Source organism: Pholis gunnellus, assembly GCF_910591455.1.
Source record: "Pholis gunnellus genome assembly, chromosome: 7".
Classification (NCBI taxonomy): domain Eukaryota; kingdom Metazoa; phylum Chordata; class Actinopteri; order Perciformes; family Pholidae; genus Pholis; species Pholis gunnellus.
In genome coordinates, this window is record NC_136533.1 from 2,349,127 (window position 1) to 2,368,769 (window position 19,643).

A 19,643-nucleotide genomic window follows, 5' to 3' on the forward strand; every position below is an offset into this window, starting at 1 on the left:
CTGCTGGGCTTCATCTTTTATTTAAATATGAAATCCATGTTTTACTACATTAGGATGATCTTGAACAGTCTCCGCGAATCACAGCCGACCTCCACGTTCGTCCTCACGTGTCTGCGTGTCGACAGTCAGACGCTGATTTTGCTTTAAATCCACGAGACAGAAAAGTTTCACTCCGTCCCTTAAAAGCTGCTCAACATTCAACATGTGGGAGATATGCTGCTGTTCACTCAGAGCGGATGCTTGTTAGAATAACTTCACATCTTAAAGGGCGAGTCAGTTATTATTCATTTTTTAGGTTTTTTCATCCTGTTGCATCCCACTGGTGTTCTTTATGTATTCAAATCCTATTATTATTATTATTATTGTTATGTTTTAGTTTAAAATGCTATTTTCCAAAGCCCTTCCTAAAACCTTTATTCCCATGAGACCTGCTGGAGCTTTTCTGCAGGATAACGTTGCTACATATATATATTATATACACACACATACATATATATATATATATTATATACACACATACATATATATATATATATATATATATATATATAGTCGGTGTGTATTACCTACAGTAACTCAGTAAAGTTCTGCTGCTAGTGTGGATCCGAATGTCAGCCAATAACTAACGTACCGACCGAAGCAACAGCGGTCTGAGAGGCGAAATGAAAAGAGAGCAACAGAACGGTTCGAGTTCCCCGTCTGTTGGCAAGCTAAAAGGGGTGAAAATATTCTAACTATAGCGTTTTATATCAGCGTACAGTTAAAGTGATGTAATGGTGCGGTATCACTTTAATTGTACGCTGATATAAAACCCTAAACTCTGGACTTAAGACAGTTTAGTTATGTTCTTGACACTAATGGTACAAACGCTCGGACAAAAAGCTGTAATATTATCAAAAGAAAGAAAAAGAGTATTTCAGTTGTAATTTCAAAGAGAAAAAAGCTCAGAATAATAGCCTGCAGACACACAGACTGTACAATAACCTTTACTAGAAGTACTAGCACTTCATTTGAAGGCTTTACTCTGTAATGTTGTTCTTGCATTTCTTTAAAAAGCTGTGGGGTCCAAAGGCTCACGTATCAAACAGTAACAACCCTGCTCTCCACACCATCACCACCACAGAGACACACGTGGTCTGTGGAGACCCCCCGATGCAGCCGGCAGCTGACGTAAAGCCTTCCTGACAGATACAAGACCTCCGCAACACACGAGAGCCTCTTCAGCTAAGCGGGGCCGTCTGACTCTGACCTCAGCGGGGAGCGCAGAGCTCCTCTTGGAGGCCGGCGGGGATCTGGGATCAGGAGGAGGCGGAGGGCGAGACACCTGAGGGAGGGAGACGGAGAAGAGACATTAAAGTCACCGAACAAGCTTTACATCATTACAACTCAATGGTAAAGTCCAAAATCACACACACATACAAATGGCCTATTTTAAATTATTTTTTTGACTTGATCTGGGTACAATAAGGATCAAATGCAGGATTGTTGTTCCCCAGCCCGGCGTGTGAGTTCGTGTCAGCTGTGAATCTCGTTGCGTCACACGCAGTGACGGCTGAGCCTTCAGGTAAAACATGACGAGGAGGATGTGAGACTCATCAGCAGGTTAACAGAAGACACTTATTTATTTATTCGTCTGTCAAACAACAAAGAGGAGTCATTTTCAATTCACAGCATGCACAAGATCTCATGCTCGAACAGACTGTTACAGCCTGCAGACTGAATTTATACACGGCAATTATTTGTCTGTCTATATTTGGGAGGATCCTCAATGACACCACAATGAAATGGTTAACCCCAATAGAAGAGTCTTTAAAGCTGCATTCTCTCTAATGTCCACCAGGGGGCGACTCCTCTGGTTGTATAGAAGTCTATGAGAAAATGACTCTACTTCTCTCTTGATTTATTACCTCAGTAAACATTGTAAACATGAGTTTATGGTCTCAATCTCTAGTTTCAAGTCTTCTTCAATACAGCATGATGTTCATTTAGTAAATGATGGTCCATTTAGAGTCACACAGACCATAAAGCAGGGGATGCTTTAGGGGCGGGGCTACACTGTATTGAAGAAGACTCCACATCAGAGTTTGATTGACAGCCTTGACACCAGCTCAAACACACCTTTGTGCAAGAAGAACACTGAGAAAGAGCCTCTTTATATAAGAGCGCGCACACACACATACACAATACAGTGCTATTACTCATGAGTCCTCACGTAAACACAGGCGGCGTCTCCAGACAGCAGCAGGTTAAAGGGGTGCAGCTTGTCCTTGTTAAACGTGGGAGATCTGCCCACGGCGAAGCCAGAGGCCACGACCGAGTCCTGCAGGAGGAACAAGAGCAACAACAAGCAGAGAAGCCGGGATTAACAACAGAGCGAGGAGATAAATACACATCCCTCTTTCCCAGAGGGAGGACAGATTGATGTCGCATCCTCGGAGACGTTTAAGGAAGACATCGCGACAAGTCGCAGACGATAAGCCGGTGTGAAAGTGGAGATTGTCTTTTGTTCGGCGTGTCGGCTGCTCCTGGGACAGCTTTTTAAAAGCCCGGCGCTCAGGGCTGACAAAGGGAAGCGCAGAACGTCTGAATAATCACGTTTACTGAGACACACAGCCTGACGGGGAACTCTGTCATCTGCAGGCCGTGCGCGGGCCGCGATACGACTTCCTGTCTTCAACGAGCTTTACGGCGCTTTGAGTTGCATCAAGATGCTGCTCACGGGGGGAGGGGAGGGGATTATCCCTAATGCATTCACTGTCCCCGTCCAGGTCAAACCCCCCCCCCCCCCCCCCAAAAACTGACTCTGTAAACACTTTGAGTCACTTCGTTTTGTCGAGATCAAAGCAGAGCCCTGATGCACCAAAGGGGTCCACGGATCCTCAGAAGCGAGACGTTAAAAGTCAGTCGCGCTTGATGTTGTTGACTCCGGCGTGTGTGGCTTCATAACTCACATCACAGAGCTCTGGAGGCAGCGACCGCCTCTGGAGCGGCGACTTAGTCAGAAAACAACAGAAGAGCAACTGGTGACGAAATACAGTTTCTTTTCACAATAAAAGCCCGGTGAAAAAAACCTTTAACATGAATCAGCAGCAGTGAAGAAATGTTTGGCTTTCATTAGCAGAGAGTTAAAGTATTGATCGGCGTTTACTGAAGCCAAAAGCGCTGAATTTGTGTTCAGTTAAACTTGAGGCATAAATTATAATTTATATAAAATGCAAAATAAATGACTGTACATATCTACCGATGATAAAACAGTTGAGGCCGAGGGAAGCTCAGAGATCTTGTGCTTAAGTAAAAGTAACAATACCACAGTGTAGAAATACTCTGTCGAAAGTCCTGCTTTGGCATTTTTACTTAAAGACCAGTGTGTAGATCTATTATCAGAAAAGGAATACAATATCCACAACTATGTTTTTCATTAGTGTGTAATCACCTGGAGCTAGGAATCATTGTAGTTTCCTTCCTCGTTCGACATGTTGCACCTCCATGTTTCTACAGGAGCCCACAACGGACAAACAAAAGACTCGCTCGAGGGAGCCTTTTGCGTTTTTTAAACCTTTTTTGTTACCTGTAGGCCACCGTAGTTCTCCGACACGCTTGGTGAAGGAGGACTGAGCCAGAGTGGTGTTCAGTTGGATGCAATCTGCAGCGTCGCCACTAGATGTCACTAAATCCTCCACGCTGCTCCTTTAAGGAAAAGCACCGACGTCAATATATTCTTCACGTTCGCAAAAGCAAAAGTGCTTAATATGCATAATGGCTTATTTTAGAACAATGTGTATTGTATTATAATGGTGAATGTGAGCATCACTTTAACGGTGAGGCTGGTGAAGGTGGAGCTAATCTTAATTACTTCTTAGACGTTACCTGCTGCGAAGCTTGTGATTGACCCCCCCCCCCCCAGGGATCATTACGTTTTATCTTAACATGCATTACATCATCGTTTATTAGTTTAATTTATATATTATCTAACGGAAAAGCAAGGAATCTGTGGGTGTGTATGTGTGTATGTGCATTGCATATCTTTGAGAACCTGTTCGACTTCACACTCGGGTGTTTTGCTGGGGACCCCGAGGGAGAGATTTGTTGAATTTGGTGCAATTTGGACATCCCCGCTCTGAAGGCCCACGCTCCCAAACGGGCACCGCAAGTCATTCGATGAATAAAAGTGGAGTAAAAAGCTCAATAATTCCCTCTGAGATGTGCTGGAGAAGCAGCACAACGTAGCAGAAAATGAAAATAGTAAAGAAAAGTAAGAACACTTGGTTACATTGCACCACTGGGTTAACGTGTGGTGTAGATTCTTCATGCAGGAGATTCTGTTACTGCAAATCATCAGAATCTTCACGGAGTTCATCAAAGCGCACCATATGTAAAAAGAATTCATTTCATTCTACAGAATAACACACTCGTCACAAACAAACACACACAAATCAGCTCATTACCGCGTTCAGACAACAGGCTTTATGAAGCGGGAAATTACAATTTCCACGGACACGCCTTCTAAATCGCCTCCTCTTTCTTTCTTATTGAGAATAACATCATGAAATCTCATCAGCAGTGGCATGAATATTAATATCAAATAAAAGACTTTCAAAGAGTTGCATTCAACCCTCTCAAGCATCAAGTGAGCCACACAACTCTCTGTTTGACACCGTCAACTGACATTAATCAGTTTAAATGTAATAAATCGTGTTGTTCCAGCAGAGTGACGGGATTAGGGTTAAAAAAAGAAAAAGAAATCAGAGCCGGTTGATCGTCTGTGCCAGATGTGAAGAACGAGATGAACGGCAACATAAAACAAAAAGAAGCAGTTTATGAAAAGCAAAGACATGCAAGAGAAAGATAATGTGGATCCTCATTCGCTCACAGCTTCTAAATGACTCCATTAAAACAAGTTTAGAGGGAAACACCCATGAAAAGACGTCTGCTTCTTTGTTTTCATCACGCGCCAAGAATCAGAATCAATTTTACGGACGAGACGGAGATCTCACTTTAGAAAATGTTAATTATCACAACCATCAAATCATGTTGTCATATTTTTAATTAGGCAGAATTAAAATCTATTGTATCGTTTGATTACATTTGGTTTGATTTTTTTAGTGAAAAAGAATAAACATGAAGCACTTTCTAAAACAAACATCTGTCTTCATTCAGCAGGACATTAAAGCTACACGGAGGCAACACGTTATTATTTTTGTTTAGGTTTTGGTGCAATTTAAAAGGCGCACACACACACACACACACACACACCTAACATTAAATCAAGGAGCTGCATCTCGCCGTTTCTGTGAAAATGCGTAACGACGACGCGCCCGTTCCGTAAGTGAAGTCTCTCTCTGGAGCTGTGACGCCGGTGTGTTCAACAACGGGCTCCGTTCTTCAGTTCACTTCAACGTTACATTTGGAACATCGCTAGCAAGCCGAGCTCACGGCCACTGAGAACACTTTCACACAAAACTAAATGATATTTGGACAACATTTGTAATTCATGGCTCAATTCAAATGGGATCAGAAGAATCTCACATATTTCCTTCTAAAGTACGGTTGCATGGGCACATTGACAGACTGTATATAAGAAGGTGACGTCATACGTTGGTTTGTGGACTGATATTTTGAATCCTCGAGTTCAGCGATTTCGGCGTCACCATCTTGACTTTTTTGCAGCCGATGAACAGGAAGTGACCATATTTGAGAGGAGTGACGTAGAGACGCCGTACACGTCTCTGCTAGAGACCTGTCAATCACTGTGTAGCCCCGCCCTAAAGCATCCCCTGCTTTATGGTCTGTGTGACTCTAAATGGACCATCATTTACTAAATGAACATCATGCTGTATTGAAGAAGACTTGAAACTAGAGATTGAGACCATAAACTCATGTTTACAATGTTTACTGAGGTAATAAATCAAGAGAGAAGTAGAGTCATTTTCTCATAGACTTCTATACAACCATATACACATATATATATATATATATATATATATATATATATATATATATATATATATATATATATATATATATATATATATATATATATATATATATATATACTATATATATATATATATATATATATATATATATATATATATATATATATATATAATGTACAATAAGTCGGTATAGTAGTTATTGTGACAGGTTTGAGCTTTGCAGTGACAAGATGGGTAACTAACATTAATGTTATGGATTTTTAATAATTTTTTGTTTGTTTTGTTGTTTTATTGAGTAACTGATGGTTTTAGAAAAGAGGGGGAAATGTGTGTGTGTGTGTGTGTGTGTGTGTGTGTGTGTGTGTGTGTGTGTGTGTGTGTGTGTGTGTGTGTGTGTGTGTGTGTGTGTGTGTGTGTGTGTGTGTGTGTGTGTGTGTGAGAAGGTGGCAGCAGAGGAGACAGTAGAAGAAAAAAAGAAAGATCATTGAAAGCTTCATTTGCTTATTTTTGTCCAAGAAACATGAAAGTTGAAACAGCAGCGTTGACTTCTGGGACGCTGGAGAAGAAACAAAACACACCAGCAGGACTTTGTTAACACTCAGAGGAGAGACAAAGAAACAGAGAAGCTGTAAATTAGATTCAGCAGCCAGACACCATCGTCGTCATCATTCACACTTCATCACCGCCGCACGTCTGCACACATTAAATATAGATATGTACGATGCACGATTCATGTTTCAGGGCCGAGTTGCTGTTTGCACCTGATGACTCTTCAGAAACCTTCAAGAGTCATCAACGGCGGTTATAATGTGGTGGAAGTTCATTTCATAATATGAATGTCAATATATTATATCTAATGGAAGTAACAACGAGCATAAGTGCAGCAGCTTCACACACGTTTCCGTCTGCGTTCACACTGAACCTGTTTGGATGCTGTGAAAACGGTGCAAAACAACACAAACCACAGGATTCTATGGGGACAGATGTGTGTGTGTGTATGTGTAGCGTGATTTCAAAAGCTAAGCTACTAATAAATCTACCTGCTGACAGTGAAATCTGTTCAGGAAGCGATGGTGTTGATCTGTATCTGAGGCCACATAGAGGAGCATGTCAGCACCGTGTTATTCCCCCGATTGAGAGAACAAGCTGTTAAAGCTGCTCATCAACTCCATTTAAAAAGTGTGTGACAGCGAATCATTACAGTTAGAGACGCCGCGAGCGCTTCTTCTAATAACACTAACAATGCTAATGATCAGTTTTTAATCAACGCACATAAATAAACACATCAGAAGAATTTAAAGTGCTGCATCAACATCTGTCAGTCACAGAACGTGACTTCTCTTCACTTCATGTTTACTCCTTTTGTTCATTAATAAAAAGTCTTTATTGCTGGTTTCAAGTCTTCTTCAATACAGCATGATGTTCATTTAGTAAATGATGGTCCATTTAGAGTCAAACAGACCATAAAGCAGGGGATGCTTTAGGGGCGGGGCATCAGTCCACAAACCAATGGGGTGATGTCACGGTGACAACGTGCACTCCTTCTATACAGACTATGGTGTGAACAGGAAGTGGACCAGAACTAAAATGCAACAATGTATCATTTCTTCCCCTTGATCCGGACCAGAGGAACCAAACCGCAGGAAGCTGCAGCAGCCTGAGCTGAACCTACCCCTCGATCGACAGCGTGACTGAAGTCCTCGGCCAGCGCTCCGAACAGGACCACGTTGATCGACGGGTTTTGGGACGAGGCTTTCGGCGGGAAATCTTCTTCTGCAAAAAGAGACGAAGAACATTGATGAGTCACGTGTGACGGACACTTACTGAATTTGTAAACATGAAGTCACTGAAGACGGTGAACTCTGGATTGTTTCAGCTCATGAAAACTGTCCAATCAATCCTGTTATTCGATTGAGTCGATCTAAAGAAACTTAACTGACTCATGTTTCAGTCATAAACTAGTTGTTCAAGTTATCTTTTGAAGGAAATGCAAACAGTTCTCTCGTGACATTCACTGCTTTTCTTTGTCTCGTGCGACAACAAACTGAATATCTTTGGGTTCGGTATGATTGTCAGCGAGGTCGGAAATTAGAAGAAGCCACAAGACAAACGCTAAAATATGCAAGTGTCTGCAAGATCGGCTTCATTTAGCAGCAGCCCCCCCCCCCCCCCCCCACCCCCAAACAACAATGATGGTAATCTATGGTGGCAGGTGTACAAAAAAAGTTAATTTCAATTACTGACGAGAAGATTCTGCACGGGCGCAGTGACAAAACAAACCAGCTTCTCTCTTTCGATCTGGGAAACTGGCAGACGGCACTTGTTGCTCATCGCTCCCAATATTAGCGGACAAAACATCCACGAAGGCTGAAAATTCAACCCGTGATGTTCTGTGGGCAGAGACAGAGACTTCAACCGAGAGCAGAAGAGCCGAGTAAGAAGAAGTCCGCCAGACGCTCGGCTAATTCATGCAGCGTGAAATGCCGCAGGCACGCTGTGTGGAGACCTTATTTCTGTAGATTATGAGATGGGAGTTCAGATTCATCGGACTGCTTGTATTAATAGATGAGAAAGTAGAGATGTGCATTACAAATAGAGGACGTGGAGCTTGTTTGTAAAATGTGGTTCATGTTCACTGGCGGTGCCGCCAACGCCTCACTTGAGTAACAGATTAACAGAACAGTAAGGCGGCTGAATTTTGAATGAGGCATCTGCGGTGTTGAATCCAAAACGCTTCCACGCATTACTTCTCAGACGGCTCGGCGTCGCGCTCATCTGTTCAGCACCGCTCGCCTGTTTTCTACATCTCGTGGTCACGGAGAAGAACAAGAGTGCAGTTTACCGACGGGACAACAACAGATTAGTACGGCGGATTCATTTTATAAAGAAAATCTGCTACAAAAGAAACAGAAATAGGAGAAACATTAGTGAGACCGTCACAAATCAAAAGACAAAAATCCCACAATGCACCAGCAGGACAAACGCTGAACCACCACTGACAGACTCGTCTGTAAACCAACAATACAGGAGAGGTGGACCTGCTCACCCTGCAGCTGGGAGACACAGGAGGGGTGTCAGAGAGTTTAAAAGAATAAAAGGAAGGATCTACCCCCGCCACAATAAGAGTCTCAGCTCTCTGTGGCTCTTTCATCAGGCTGCTCAGAGATAAGGAGGCCACAGACGAGGCAACAATGAGACACGCTTACCTCCATTCGCTTCTATAACCGAGACCGGCTAACAGCTTAACACACACATACACACACACACACACACACACACACGCGCCATCAACTCTGCAGCACCAAAAGGATGCAGCTCTGGGCTTTTGGTCCGGTTTGGTCCCATTTTTCCAGCAACACGAGCTCCGATAAACCCGCCGACACAATCCAGCCTTTGTGAACGGAGCGGTACACGAGTTTAGTGTGTTTGACCAATCAGCGACGGTCAGCCCCGAAACTTCCTGCACTTTCAGAAAGTACGTGATGATGCAGAAGAATCTTGCACACTGAGGTTTTACGAACAAATACAAAACAGCATGACGGTCGACCAGACAGAGAGGAACTCAATTTAAAAGCGTCAGAGTATTTTTTAAACCCGTGGAATAGATTTCATATCATATTTACTGAAGCTGACGTTCATCCGGCGTCGAATTGAAACCTGAGTTCATTTGTCAAAGAGGGATTGTGTGTCTGAACGGCACATTGTACCACCAATACATCCAACTCATGGCACAAAGAGTTAAAAATAAGTTCGGTTTTGGCAACAAAACCACGTGATTAGCTTTAGGAGAACTGTTACGAGAGTTTGGTTGAGGCAACAGTCGAAACATATTCTGTCTCCTGGTTGTTGGACCCGTCCAGCTCACCAATACTCGTCTTTTTGGATATTATAAAGTACGTCCCATATAAAAAATAATGAATTCATCAATAATAGGCGTTATTTTTGCCGCTCAGACCTCATTCAGGAACAATGGAACAGCTGATGCACACGGACAGACAGACGCTGGAGTGTTACCTTGAATGACAGTCTTCAGGATGAAGTTGTCAGACGCTAACGACACCAGCGGGCCTTTACGAACCACTTTCCCCTGCAGAGATATACAAAAACAAACACTTAAAGAGACAAACCGGGAAGCATTTCAGATCCCACAGCAGTCTCACTGAGGAGCCCGTCAGCTGATCAAAGCCCCGTCAGAGACGTGAGCGGCGTTGATGAGCGCCTCGGGAAATGAGCTGCGAGGCAGAAGGTGGATTATTCTGCCGCTTCGGCTTTTTTCCATTCATAGATTCCAGAGAACGAGAAAATAGCCTCGTGTCAAACACACACCGGTGAACAGGTTGTGGCAGGTGACAGATAAATGCAAAGGGAAGAAGAGAAGAAGAGAAGAAGAGAAGACCCACGACAATCACTGAAGGAAAATAACATTTGTGGGTTTTTTCTTCCGTTTGTTTTTCTCTAAATCAACTCCGGGGTTTCATTTTTGTGGCGATGACCAGCGCAAGCAAAGCTCACACAGTTTGGTATTTTCCCTGAACTTCTGAATCTTAATTCATAATAATAATAATAAAAATAAAGTAGCAGAAAATGGAAGTGCTCAAAGTGAAAGTACGTCTGAAGTGTACTGTGTACATTGCAGGTCGCTGTAAACAAACCTTGACTGTTTTGTCGGAGTAGTCGGTGTCGGCGTCGGTGCCGATGAGCGAGATGGGAACCCTGGTCAGGTGTGCCGGTACCTGGGCGCCTGGCCCCGCCCCCTGCAGCATCACTCGCTGAGGCATGGCGTCACCTGAGGGAACATGAACGGAAACAAATGAACATCTGTTCCAACAAACTGTGTGAGAGTTCAGTCTCTGGTCTTATTCCAGGTTCATCTGGTTCGGTTTCAACCTGTGATCCTCTGGAGGGTTTTACTTTGAATTTTTTTTTTAGGTCTTTTGGTTTCAAAGTCCTGTCGGATCGTCCTCCACCGCAGACGGCTCATTACCAGGATAAACCCTCCGACAGGAAACACCCAGATCCGTGTGGACAGAGAGGAACCCAGAAAAGTGCCGGCCGTGCTCGCAGCAGGTAGCGCGTCGCTTCCTGTCACGGCTCGTTAGTTTGATTCTCGGCAGATTTGACCGGCGAGTCCCTCGGTGGTAATCTCTCTCGTTTCCACCGAGGACGAGGCAGAAGAAGCGGGAACAGCCTGCGAGGTACCACGAGCTGTCTGCTCGGCTGTGCAGTCAGCTGCTCGGTCAGACGGAAAACCCGACCGGGGAAAAAAATTAAATAAACCTCTCTGATATAGACCACGGGGAGGGGGGGGGGGGGGGGACCCGAGGCCTGAATTAGAGCAAGATGAGTGATTAATTCATGAGTCCAGAGCTGCTCTGTGTGAAGGTACCACTGATCTGACCTCCAGCTGCTACACGTCACTCCGTCTGACCCGAAGACCTCTCAGAGGTTCACAGACTGGCCTCCACCTGCAGCTCAGACGGATTTCAAACTGTCCTGTTTTTATTGGGCTCACACAGAGCGTACATCAGGTGTCTGAGTCTTTGTTCAGATAGTCGGCAAAACCTTTTACATTTTCAAATAATTGTGGACTCTGTGCCAATTTAGGGAGCCATCATTATTTGAGGGCCTCACAGGAAGTCATAGGATTGTTTGAGCAACAAATCCACCCGTTTGCAGAAGAGACCGATCGCTTTCTGTCCCCCGAGATCCGATAAGTTGATCCGCTTTTCCTTCTTTTCTCCTCAACCGCACAACGTTCATCTCCGTGTTGTGTTTTCCGTCTCACTTCCACATTAAATTGCCGATTTTTTTTCAATAGAAATTGTTAACTTTATAGCTAACAGCACGAGCATTGATGGCTCGCAATACCGACCCTAATCCTACCGATACCCATCCCTAATAATAAAACACGTTATATCTAATGACAACAGCTGCACCGTTGGACAGCTATGGTTGTAATGACAAACTGTTGCTTGTGATGTTTTATGGCGAATGTTGATGTTTCTATACGACTGAAGACCCTTTAATAACACCAGCGTTGACAAATCTGCACTTCAGCTGCTTAAGCTGACGTTCGTTTCTCACCCTGATTCAATAAATACTCTCAAGAGGATGACGTGTGCTTCCAAGTTTCCTTTTGAATTTACATCTGATATTAACCTGCTGCCAGTGATGTTTTCTAATAAATACTAAATAAATAAATAAATAGACAAATTACCGATTCAATGGGAATCAAGGAACTAGCCATCGCAACCAAGATGGCGTCCTTTAATATACAACGATGATGAAATCCTTCAGGAGACTCCTGTTATCATTAGAAGACATCTTTTAAATGTTGGTTTACAAAAGATGAACTCCGACAAAAGCCCACCTGTGTGATAAAAGCCAGCCTGCAGCCAGCTGACCCGTGACCTCCTGCAGCCAGCTGACCCGTGGCCTCCTGCAGCCAGCTGACTCGTGGCCTCCTGCAGCCAGCTGACCCGTGGCCTCCTGCAGCCAGCTGACCCGTGGCCTCCTGCAGCCGGTTTGTTTAGCTTCAGTCAATGAATGGTGAACCGAGTCTCCTCCCACGCAGCAGCAGAGACATATCAAGAGAGTCGGCGGCGGTTGACAGTCGGCTGATCTCCCGCCGCAGGACGGCAGCTCATCCCTGCCAAACGTCGAGGCCGGGGCCTTCCCCGCTCCTCCGAGCGTCACCGGTAAAAACAAACCCCGCGGCTCGGCTGCTCCGGGACGCTCATTAACTCGGAGGGTGACTCAAGTTCACCCCGACAACGCGGTTCACGAGGAGGCTGAGCTCGCTGCAGCAGCTGGGCCTGAAGACCCGACTGTTGGGGGGGGGGGGGGGGGGGGATCACACATCTGTTCCCCTCACGGGACAGAGCGACCTGCTGAAGTGCCACTGAGCAACAGCAGCAAATGTCATTACATTTAGTTTCAAAGCAGGCAAACGCAGCTGACAAATACGAGTCACTTTCATGATTATTCCACTGACACAATTAATAAACAATTCTGATTTTTTTTTTGCATCATATCAAACAAAAGAAAATGGAAATCATTTCCTTTCTGCAGGATTTGCTGCTTTTCTCTGTTTTGCTTCACTGTAAACTGCAAAATGCATTAAACCGTGTGAGAGACACACAATCATGACACCAAGAAGAGAAAGAAGAAGTCCAGTGAGGCGATGTCTGACTGAGAGGCTGTTGGTCTTAAATGTAAAATGTAAAAACCATAAACTTACCACAGCAACAGAAAAACATTTTGCTGCCTTGCTCGAACATCCGATGAGATAAAAATACAAGACGGGAGCTAAATAAATAACAGACAGACATCACACTGTACTGTAAATAAGAAGTGGACGTAGTCAACGTGACGACACCCATTGGTTCGTGGACCGATGTTTTGAAGCCTCGATTTTAGGCATTTCAACCGTCGCCATCTTGGTTTTTTGCAACCAGAAGTGATACGAAAGGGGTGGAGCTAAGTATAACCGAACACTGAATAACAGATTGTTTTAGGCGACCGAAATTAATGAAAAATGAACTTTTCTGAAGTGAAAACGCACCGTGAAAGGGTTGAAGTTGGAACACAAAACGGACAACGCCATGGCAGAGACCTGTCAATCACCGTGTAGCCCCGCCCCTAAAGCATCCCCTGCTTTATGGTCTGTTTGACTCTAAATGGACCATCATTTACTAAATGAACATCATGCTGTATTGAAGAAGACTTGAAACTAGAGATTGTCATTTTCTCATAGACTTCTATACATCACATTTTTCAGACGTGTGAATGTTTGCAGACTGGATTTGGAAGCTGTGTCGGTAGTTTCTGGTCTTGGCCACATAAGAATATTTTCCTCTACATTTGGGCCTCTCGTCCACACAAACAAAAGTTTAGGTCAAGCGATTGGGAAACAATAACGGCTCCACCTAAGTTTGCGAACGCCCCCGAAAGGTGAACAAATAGTCAAATAGGTGTCTATAAATATAAATAAATACTTAAGACACGACCGTTTGTGTTGTTAAGTTACTGCCGCCGCCAAAAGACAATAAGCTGGGACAGTGTGAACGTCTCTCGTTCGGTGGATGATGGAGGTACGTTGTAAAACAAAGGTCGTAGTGAGGAAACCTTCAGAGAATCGTCACCTTACTCAGCAGCTCATGAAACACAAACAGTAAAACTCTACATGACTCTCCACTGTGAGAAAAAACTAAACTCTCTAAACTCTCCGGTTTTTCCTCATTAATTATGAACAGAGGTGAACTCCCAACACACTCGGCTCAGCGCCGGCTGCCACCCGAAGGTTCATTTGGTCCGACATAGAACCTCCAGCTGCTCACGCTCCAGCGGTTTCACCTACTGCATTAATAAAAAACAGAAGTCCCACGGCTCAGCAGGTGATTCCGGGTTGGTTTTTTTATCAGGTACGGAGCAGCTTGCGAGCGCAGAGCGGTGGGAGGGTGTCGAGGGAGAGCAGCTCTGCAGCGCTCAGACAAACCCGTTTATTAAAACCCATTTAAAAAAAAACACTCCAGCGCCGGTCAGAAAGGAGACCCTGGACACACACTCTTGTTTAACATGTCTCACACCCGCATTACATTTACTGCAGGAAAACATAATAAAAGGAACTTTTCCTCTTTGTTTTGTTGCTGCTTCAACCTGCAGCTCTTCACTCGACACAAACACCGAAACATTTCAGCCTCACAGAACCACAGACTACAGTCCTAACCTTTGTTTTAGGGGGGGGGGGTGATAACATGTTTTTTATGAGGGGGGGTTTTAGGGTGATAACATGTTTTTTTTTGGGGGGGGGGGGGGGGGGGTTTAGGGTGATAACATGTATTTTTTGGGGGGGGGGGGGGGGGGGGGGGGGGGTGGGTTTAGGGTGATAACATGTTTTTTTTGGGGGGGGGGGGGGTGGTTTAGGGTGATAACATGTTTTTTTTGGGGGGGGGGGTTTCGGGTTGATAACAAGTTTTTTGGGGGGTTTCGGGTGATAACATGTTTTTTTGGGGGGGGGGGTTTCGAGGTGATAACATGTTTTTTTGGGGGGGGGGTTTCGGGTGATAACAATGTTTTTTTGGGGGGGGTTTCGGGTGATAACATGTTTTTTTGGGGGGGGTTTTAGGGTGATAACATGTTTTTTTGGGGGGGGGGGGTTTTAGGGTGATAACATGTTTTTTTTGGGGGGGTTTTAGGGTGATAACATGTTTTTTTTGGGGGGGGGGTTTTAGGGTGATAACATGTTTTTTTTTGGGGGGGGTTTAGGGTGATAACATGTTTTTTTGGGGGGGGGGTTTTAGGGTGATAACATGTTTTTTTGGGGGGGGGGGGGTTTTAGGGTGATAACATGTTTTTTTTTTGGGGGGGGTTTTTAGGGTGATAACATGTTTTTTTGGGGGGGGGGGTTTTAGGGTGATAACATGTTTTTTTGGGGGGGGGGGTTTAGGGTGATAACATGTTTTTTTGGGGGGGGGTTTTAGGGTGATAACATGTTTTTTTTTGGGGGGGGGTTTAGGGTGATAACATGTTTTTTTGGGGGGGGTTTTAGGGTGATAACATGTTTTTTTTGGGGGGGGGGTTTAGGGTGATAACATGTTTTTTTGGGGGGGGGGGGTTTAGGGTGATAACATGTTTTTTTGGGGGGGGTTTTAGGGTGATAACATGTTTTTTTTGGGGGGGGGTTTTGGGGTGATAACATGTTTTTTTGGGGGGGGTTTAGGGTGATAACATGTTTTTTGGGGGGTTTAGGGTGATAACATGTTTTTTTTGGGGGGGGGGTTTAGGGTGATAACATGTTTTTTGGGGGGGGGGGGGTTTTAGGGTGATAACATGTTTTTTTGGGGGGGGGTTTTTAGGGTGATAACATGTTTTTTTTGGGGGGGTTTTAGGGTGATAACATGTTTTTTGGGGGGGGTTTAGGGTGATAACATGCTCATTAGTGGTGCAACGGATCATAAAACAGAAGGTTTGCATCGTATCATGGATCAGAGTCACGGATCGGATCAGAATAAATAGAACTTTTAGAGATCCCTGATCACGTATGTTTCCTGTCGACACTAACTGCAGATCATTGATGATCCATATTGTTGTGTGATTATAGCAGCTGGTCTACTTTTAATGGGTTTATAAAAACAAACAATTCACATGATAAGGAAATAAAAGATTGTATTTCTGTGGATTAAAAACATATCTTGGCATTAGTAGTTTTAATGATGTATGATGAGCTGCTTAGAGCTAGTGCAAACAGATCATAATTCATCTCTAAGATCTATTTATGTTGTTCAAACAACTATAATTAATCAAGTTTCTCACTAACACTACAACACATAACGTTGCTGCCACCGTCCTGTCACTTCTAAACACTGATTGGTTACAATGTAACATTATCAGAGACATGAACGCAGACGTCCGCATTGTATATTTGACTGAATATTGGAGGATAACGAAAACTTTATTTCACACTGTAAAGGTTAACGTTGTACACGTGTGTGTGGAACCCTGAGGGGTCACTACGGATCGACAGGGAATTGAACCTCTAACCCTTCCAGTGTTAGTGCCTCGTTGAAGCCACAGCAGAATGAGATGTTAAACTGAAGAATATTTTCTCTTTTTGTGTTCAATCGTCAGAAGAGGCTTAACATATTGAGAAGAACTGGAGGAGGTACAACGATACACACCGTCTGTGCAGCCGAGATACGGTTTTGGCCGCGCAAATCATCCGTCTTATCTCCGTAACCCCCCGGGTAGAAAACACAGATCTAACAAACAAAAAAAAAAGGATATTTCCATGCAGACTGGAGGAGCTTCCTCTGCAGTAGTAATCCTCCCCGAGGGCAGTGAGGGATGAACCAACTCTGCACTGTACAGAGAAAGAGGACAGCAGTCAGCTGAACAACAACCACGATCGGGGCAGCAACTCGGGCTGTAATCAAAGTTTTAGCCGTACGCCGTTAGCGAAAATGTGCTGAGGTTAGCGCAACAAACCGATTGGTGTGAGAGTCAGCAGAGCTGGAAGACCAAGCCTTTAAGTTCCTGGTTAGCCACAAACACAACAGAGAAAGAAGTTAAAACAAGGACGCCGTATCATCGTTGCTTCTAAGGGGACGGGAATTGAAAACACATCCAACATGCTAACGCACATGCAAGAGCATCGCCCAGATGGGCCAATCATGGACCAGGATGAGAAGAAAGCAACCTATTGGGGTCTTTATCGCATGAAAGCCTTTACACACCTTTATTGTGAAAGGTGAGAGCGGAAGGAGTGGATCTGGTCTGTGCTGCGAGGAGTAATAAAGTTAAGTATTGATGAGATCTGGAGGTCTGGAGGTTCTGCTATCGGTAGTTCTGGAGTGAGACGTCCTGGTCTCAAACGTCCTCTCTTTGTCTCTTTGTCTCTCTGTCTCTTTGTCTCTTTGTCTCTCTGTCTCTTTGTCTCTTTGTCTCTCTGTCTCTGTACAGCGTGAGACTCACATCATGGCAGAGAGAAGGAAAGGATCCTTCATTGTTTGGTCCATGAAACTGAGCCAATATGTTTTAGCAGCTCTGCCAGTTTTCAGGAGACCATGAAGTCACAGTGCAGGCCCCTCTGCCACCGATGCTATTAATACCAGTCTAATGATGTCCGACTAGTGATTGTAGTTCAAACTTCAGTGTTTGACGAGCTTTTTGTTTGCTTCCTGCAACATGCCGTTCATAGTGACTAAAGCAAAGTAAATGTACAATGAGCCGGAGAAAAGCAATTTTGTTGTTGTAAGTTTTATTCACCAAATTATCCACATTTCTGTGGTCGTCTGATTGGATTTTTTTAGTATCTCTGTGTATAAAACTGTGATTCTTGTTATTTCTGGTTTTGTATTTTTCTTCGATACACCTTAGCGACTATCATGAGAAATCTATCATTCATGTAGTTCCAGAGAGTCCAGAGCAACCAAAAAGTTCTCCTCGAGATGCAGAGTTACTAAAAGCTAAATGATGTCGTACGTTTCTGTGCTTATAGGAGCAGATTGTTTGGGGGGGTAAGCTGTGCGATATTGAGACACTTGAGTTTGTGACTGCGGCCCCACAGTGACCGGCTTCATAGGATTAAAGCTGTCAGAGAAGACGACAGAATCAACAGCTCTGTAATTACTGCAGAGGAGGAGACGACAACTTAACAATATTATTTAAATGCACAAAGGTATTCTGAATAAAACATAGCTCAGTACAGACATTAAAATGACATCACGTCAGGGTAACAGAGTAAAGAAAGGCAGATTGAAAGCTTGTGTCGGCATCATGATTCATTCTCAAACTTCACCTGAAAACATCCCATAAAACTCTCAAATAAAAGAGGCTATTGAAATACAGGCGCTTAGAAAGGTTTGGCACAAATCCTCAAAGTGGATCTTAATTACCTGCACTGCGACATCTCATCTGATAAATTCAGAATAAAGTACATTTCCACGGCAGTAATCCCATCAGTACAGCAGCAGAGTCATGTTCTCCACTCTGCGGAGGTTCATACTGCTCTCTAATGGTCAGCGACACTAAACACCTTCCTGCAGAAGTTTCACATTAAAAAGGCCCGACAGTAAGAGGATGGAGAGCGTCCTTTGAGTTGCTTTTATTGTGAAGGCAGCATAAAGCAAACCTGAATTGACTCTTTGCTGACAAACCTCTCTGGGTAACGAGCATCACTTTACACAAAGATGAACCACGATGAGCTCCAAATCCACTAAACCAGCCTGAACATGAAGAACATGTTGAATTAAATGACCCGACCCTGGTCGGAGCTGGTCGAGGCTACGCTGCGATTGGCATGTCCATGTTTGAGGGGCGGGACTTAGCAAAGGGTCAGTTGTTTTACTTCCATATGAAGTATTTTAAGTTTCAGTCATCAAATACCTACTAAGGTTGTATATGACGACGTTAAGACCAACGTTAGGAACAAAGCCTGGATATAAACTGACAGGTCGCTAACAGAGTCAACAACAACGGCACTCCTCCTCCTCCGCAGCCCAAATATGGTCGCTTCCTTTCCTGGTTGCAAAGCAATAAAACAAAAACAAGATGGCGACGGACACAATACCGAAATCGAGGCCGTCTAGGAGACGAAAAATCAGACAAGAGAGCGACGGCCTCTCGGTAAACACAAACTCCACATCTGCATCATCTGTTGTCTTTCCCTCGTTGTGTTGGGAAGCAAAAAGAAAAAGATGATCGTCCCAGCGTACTACAACACCTACACCACAGCCACTTCCTGTTCTGCTCAGTGTGATTCAGCCCTATGAGTCTAACTCCAGGTGCATATTGTAGTCTGTTGTCTGTACATGAAGCATAATTCATGTTTCTACATGAATATAATCTGATCACATAACACTCGTTATCCTTCCAGGGTTCTTTGTTCCTCCCAGCGAGTCAGCCAGGTGAGCTTTCAGCAAAAAACAGAAGCCTGATAGCTCGTCGAGCAGCCAGCGAGGCGGAGAGCAGGAATAACCAGGGTGGCCCAGTCTGATGAGATGAAAGTCTAATGCCCCCCCCCCCCCCCCCCGCTCCATAAAGCCATCCAGCAGGAGGTGGCCGGGGTCAGGCATTGAGTGATCGGTCCCGCAGAGAGCAGGAGGCAGCGCTGGACTTTTGAACTCTCCTAGGCGGGAGGAGACGGGAGGAGGGAGGAGACGGGAGGAGGGAGGAGACAGGCGGAGTGAGGAGTGAGGAGACAGGAGG

General features: G+C 44.3%; 2 protein-coding genes across 3 annotated transcripts in view; one reads left to right on the forward strand and one right to left on the reverse strand.

Annotated features, from left to right (window-relative positions):
- Window positions 1–14,575, reverse strand: part of pot1 (protection of telomeres 1 homolog) — a 45,625-nt gene extending 31,050 nt beyond the window's left edge. For both annotated transcript variants that reach the window (XM_079162772.1, XM_079162771.1), the window contains exons 1-6: window positions 13,177–14,575; window positions 10,589–10,722; window positions 9,951–10,023; window positions 7,609–7,709; window positions 2,213–2,320; window positions 1,250–1,324 (exon numbers count right to left, since the gene is read on the reverse strand). In XM_079162772.1, the coding sequence (XP_079018898.1) occupies window positions 1,250–1,324; window positions 2,213–2,320; window positions 7,609–7,709; window positions 9,951–10,023; window positions 10,589–10,722; window positions 13,177–13,318 (633 nt within the window). In that variant the 5' untranslated portion in view covers window positions 13,319–14,575. The remainder of the gene's footprint in view (window positions 1–1,249; window positions 1,325–2,212; window positions 2,321–7,608; window positions 7,710–9,950; window positions 10,024–10,588; window positions 10,723–13,176) is intronic.
- LOC306698478 (E3 ubiquitin-protein ligase TRIM21-like) overlaps window positions 1–19,643 on the forward strand; it is a 281,779-nt gene that overhangs the window by 33,669 nt on the left and 228,467 nt on the right. The gene's annotated exons all lie outside the window — the stretch shown is intronic.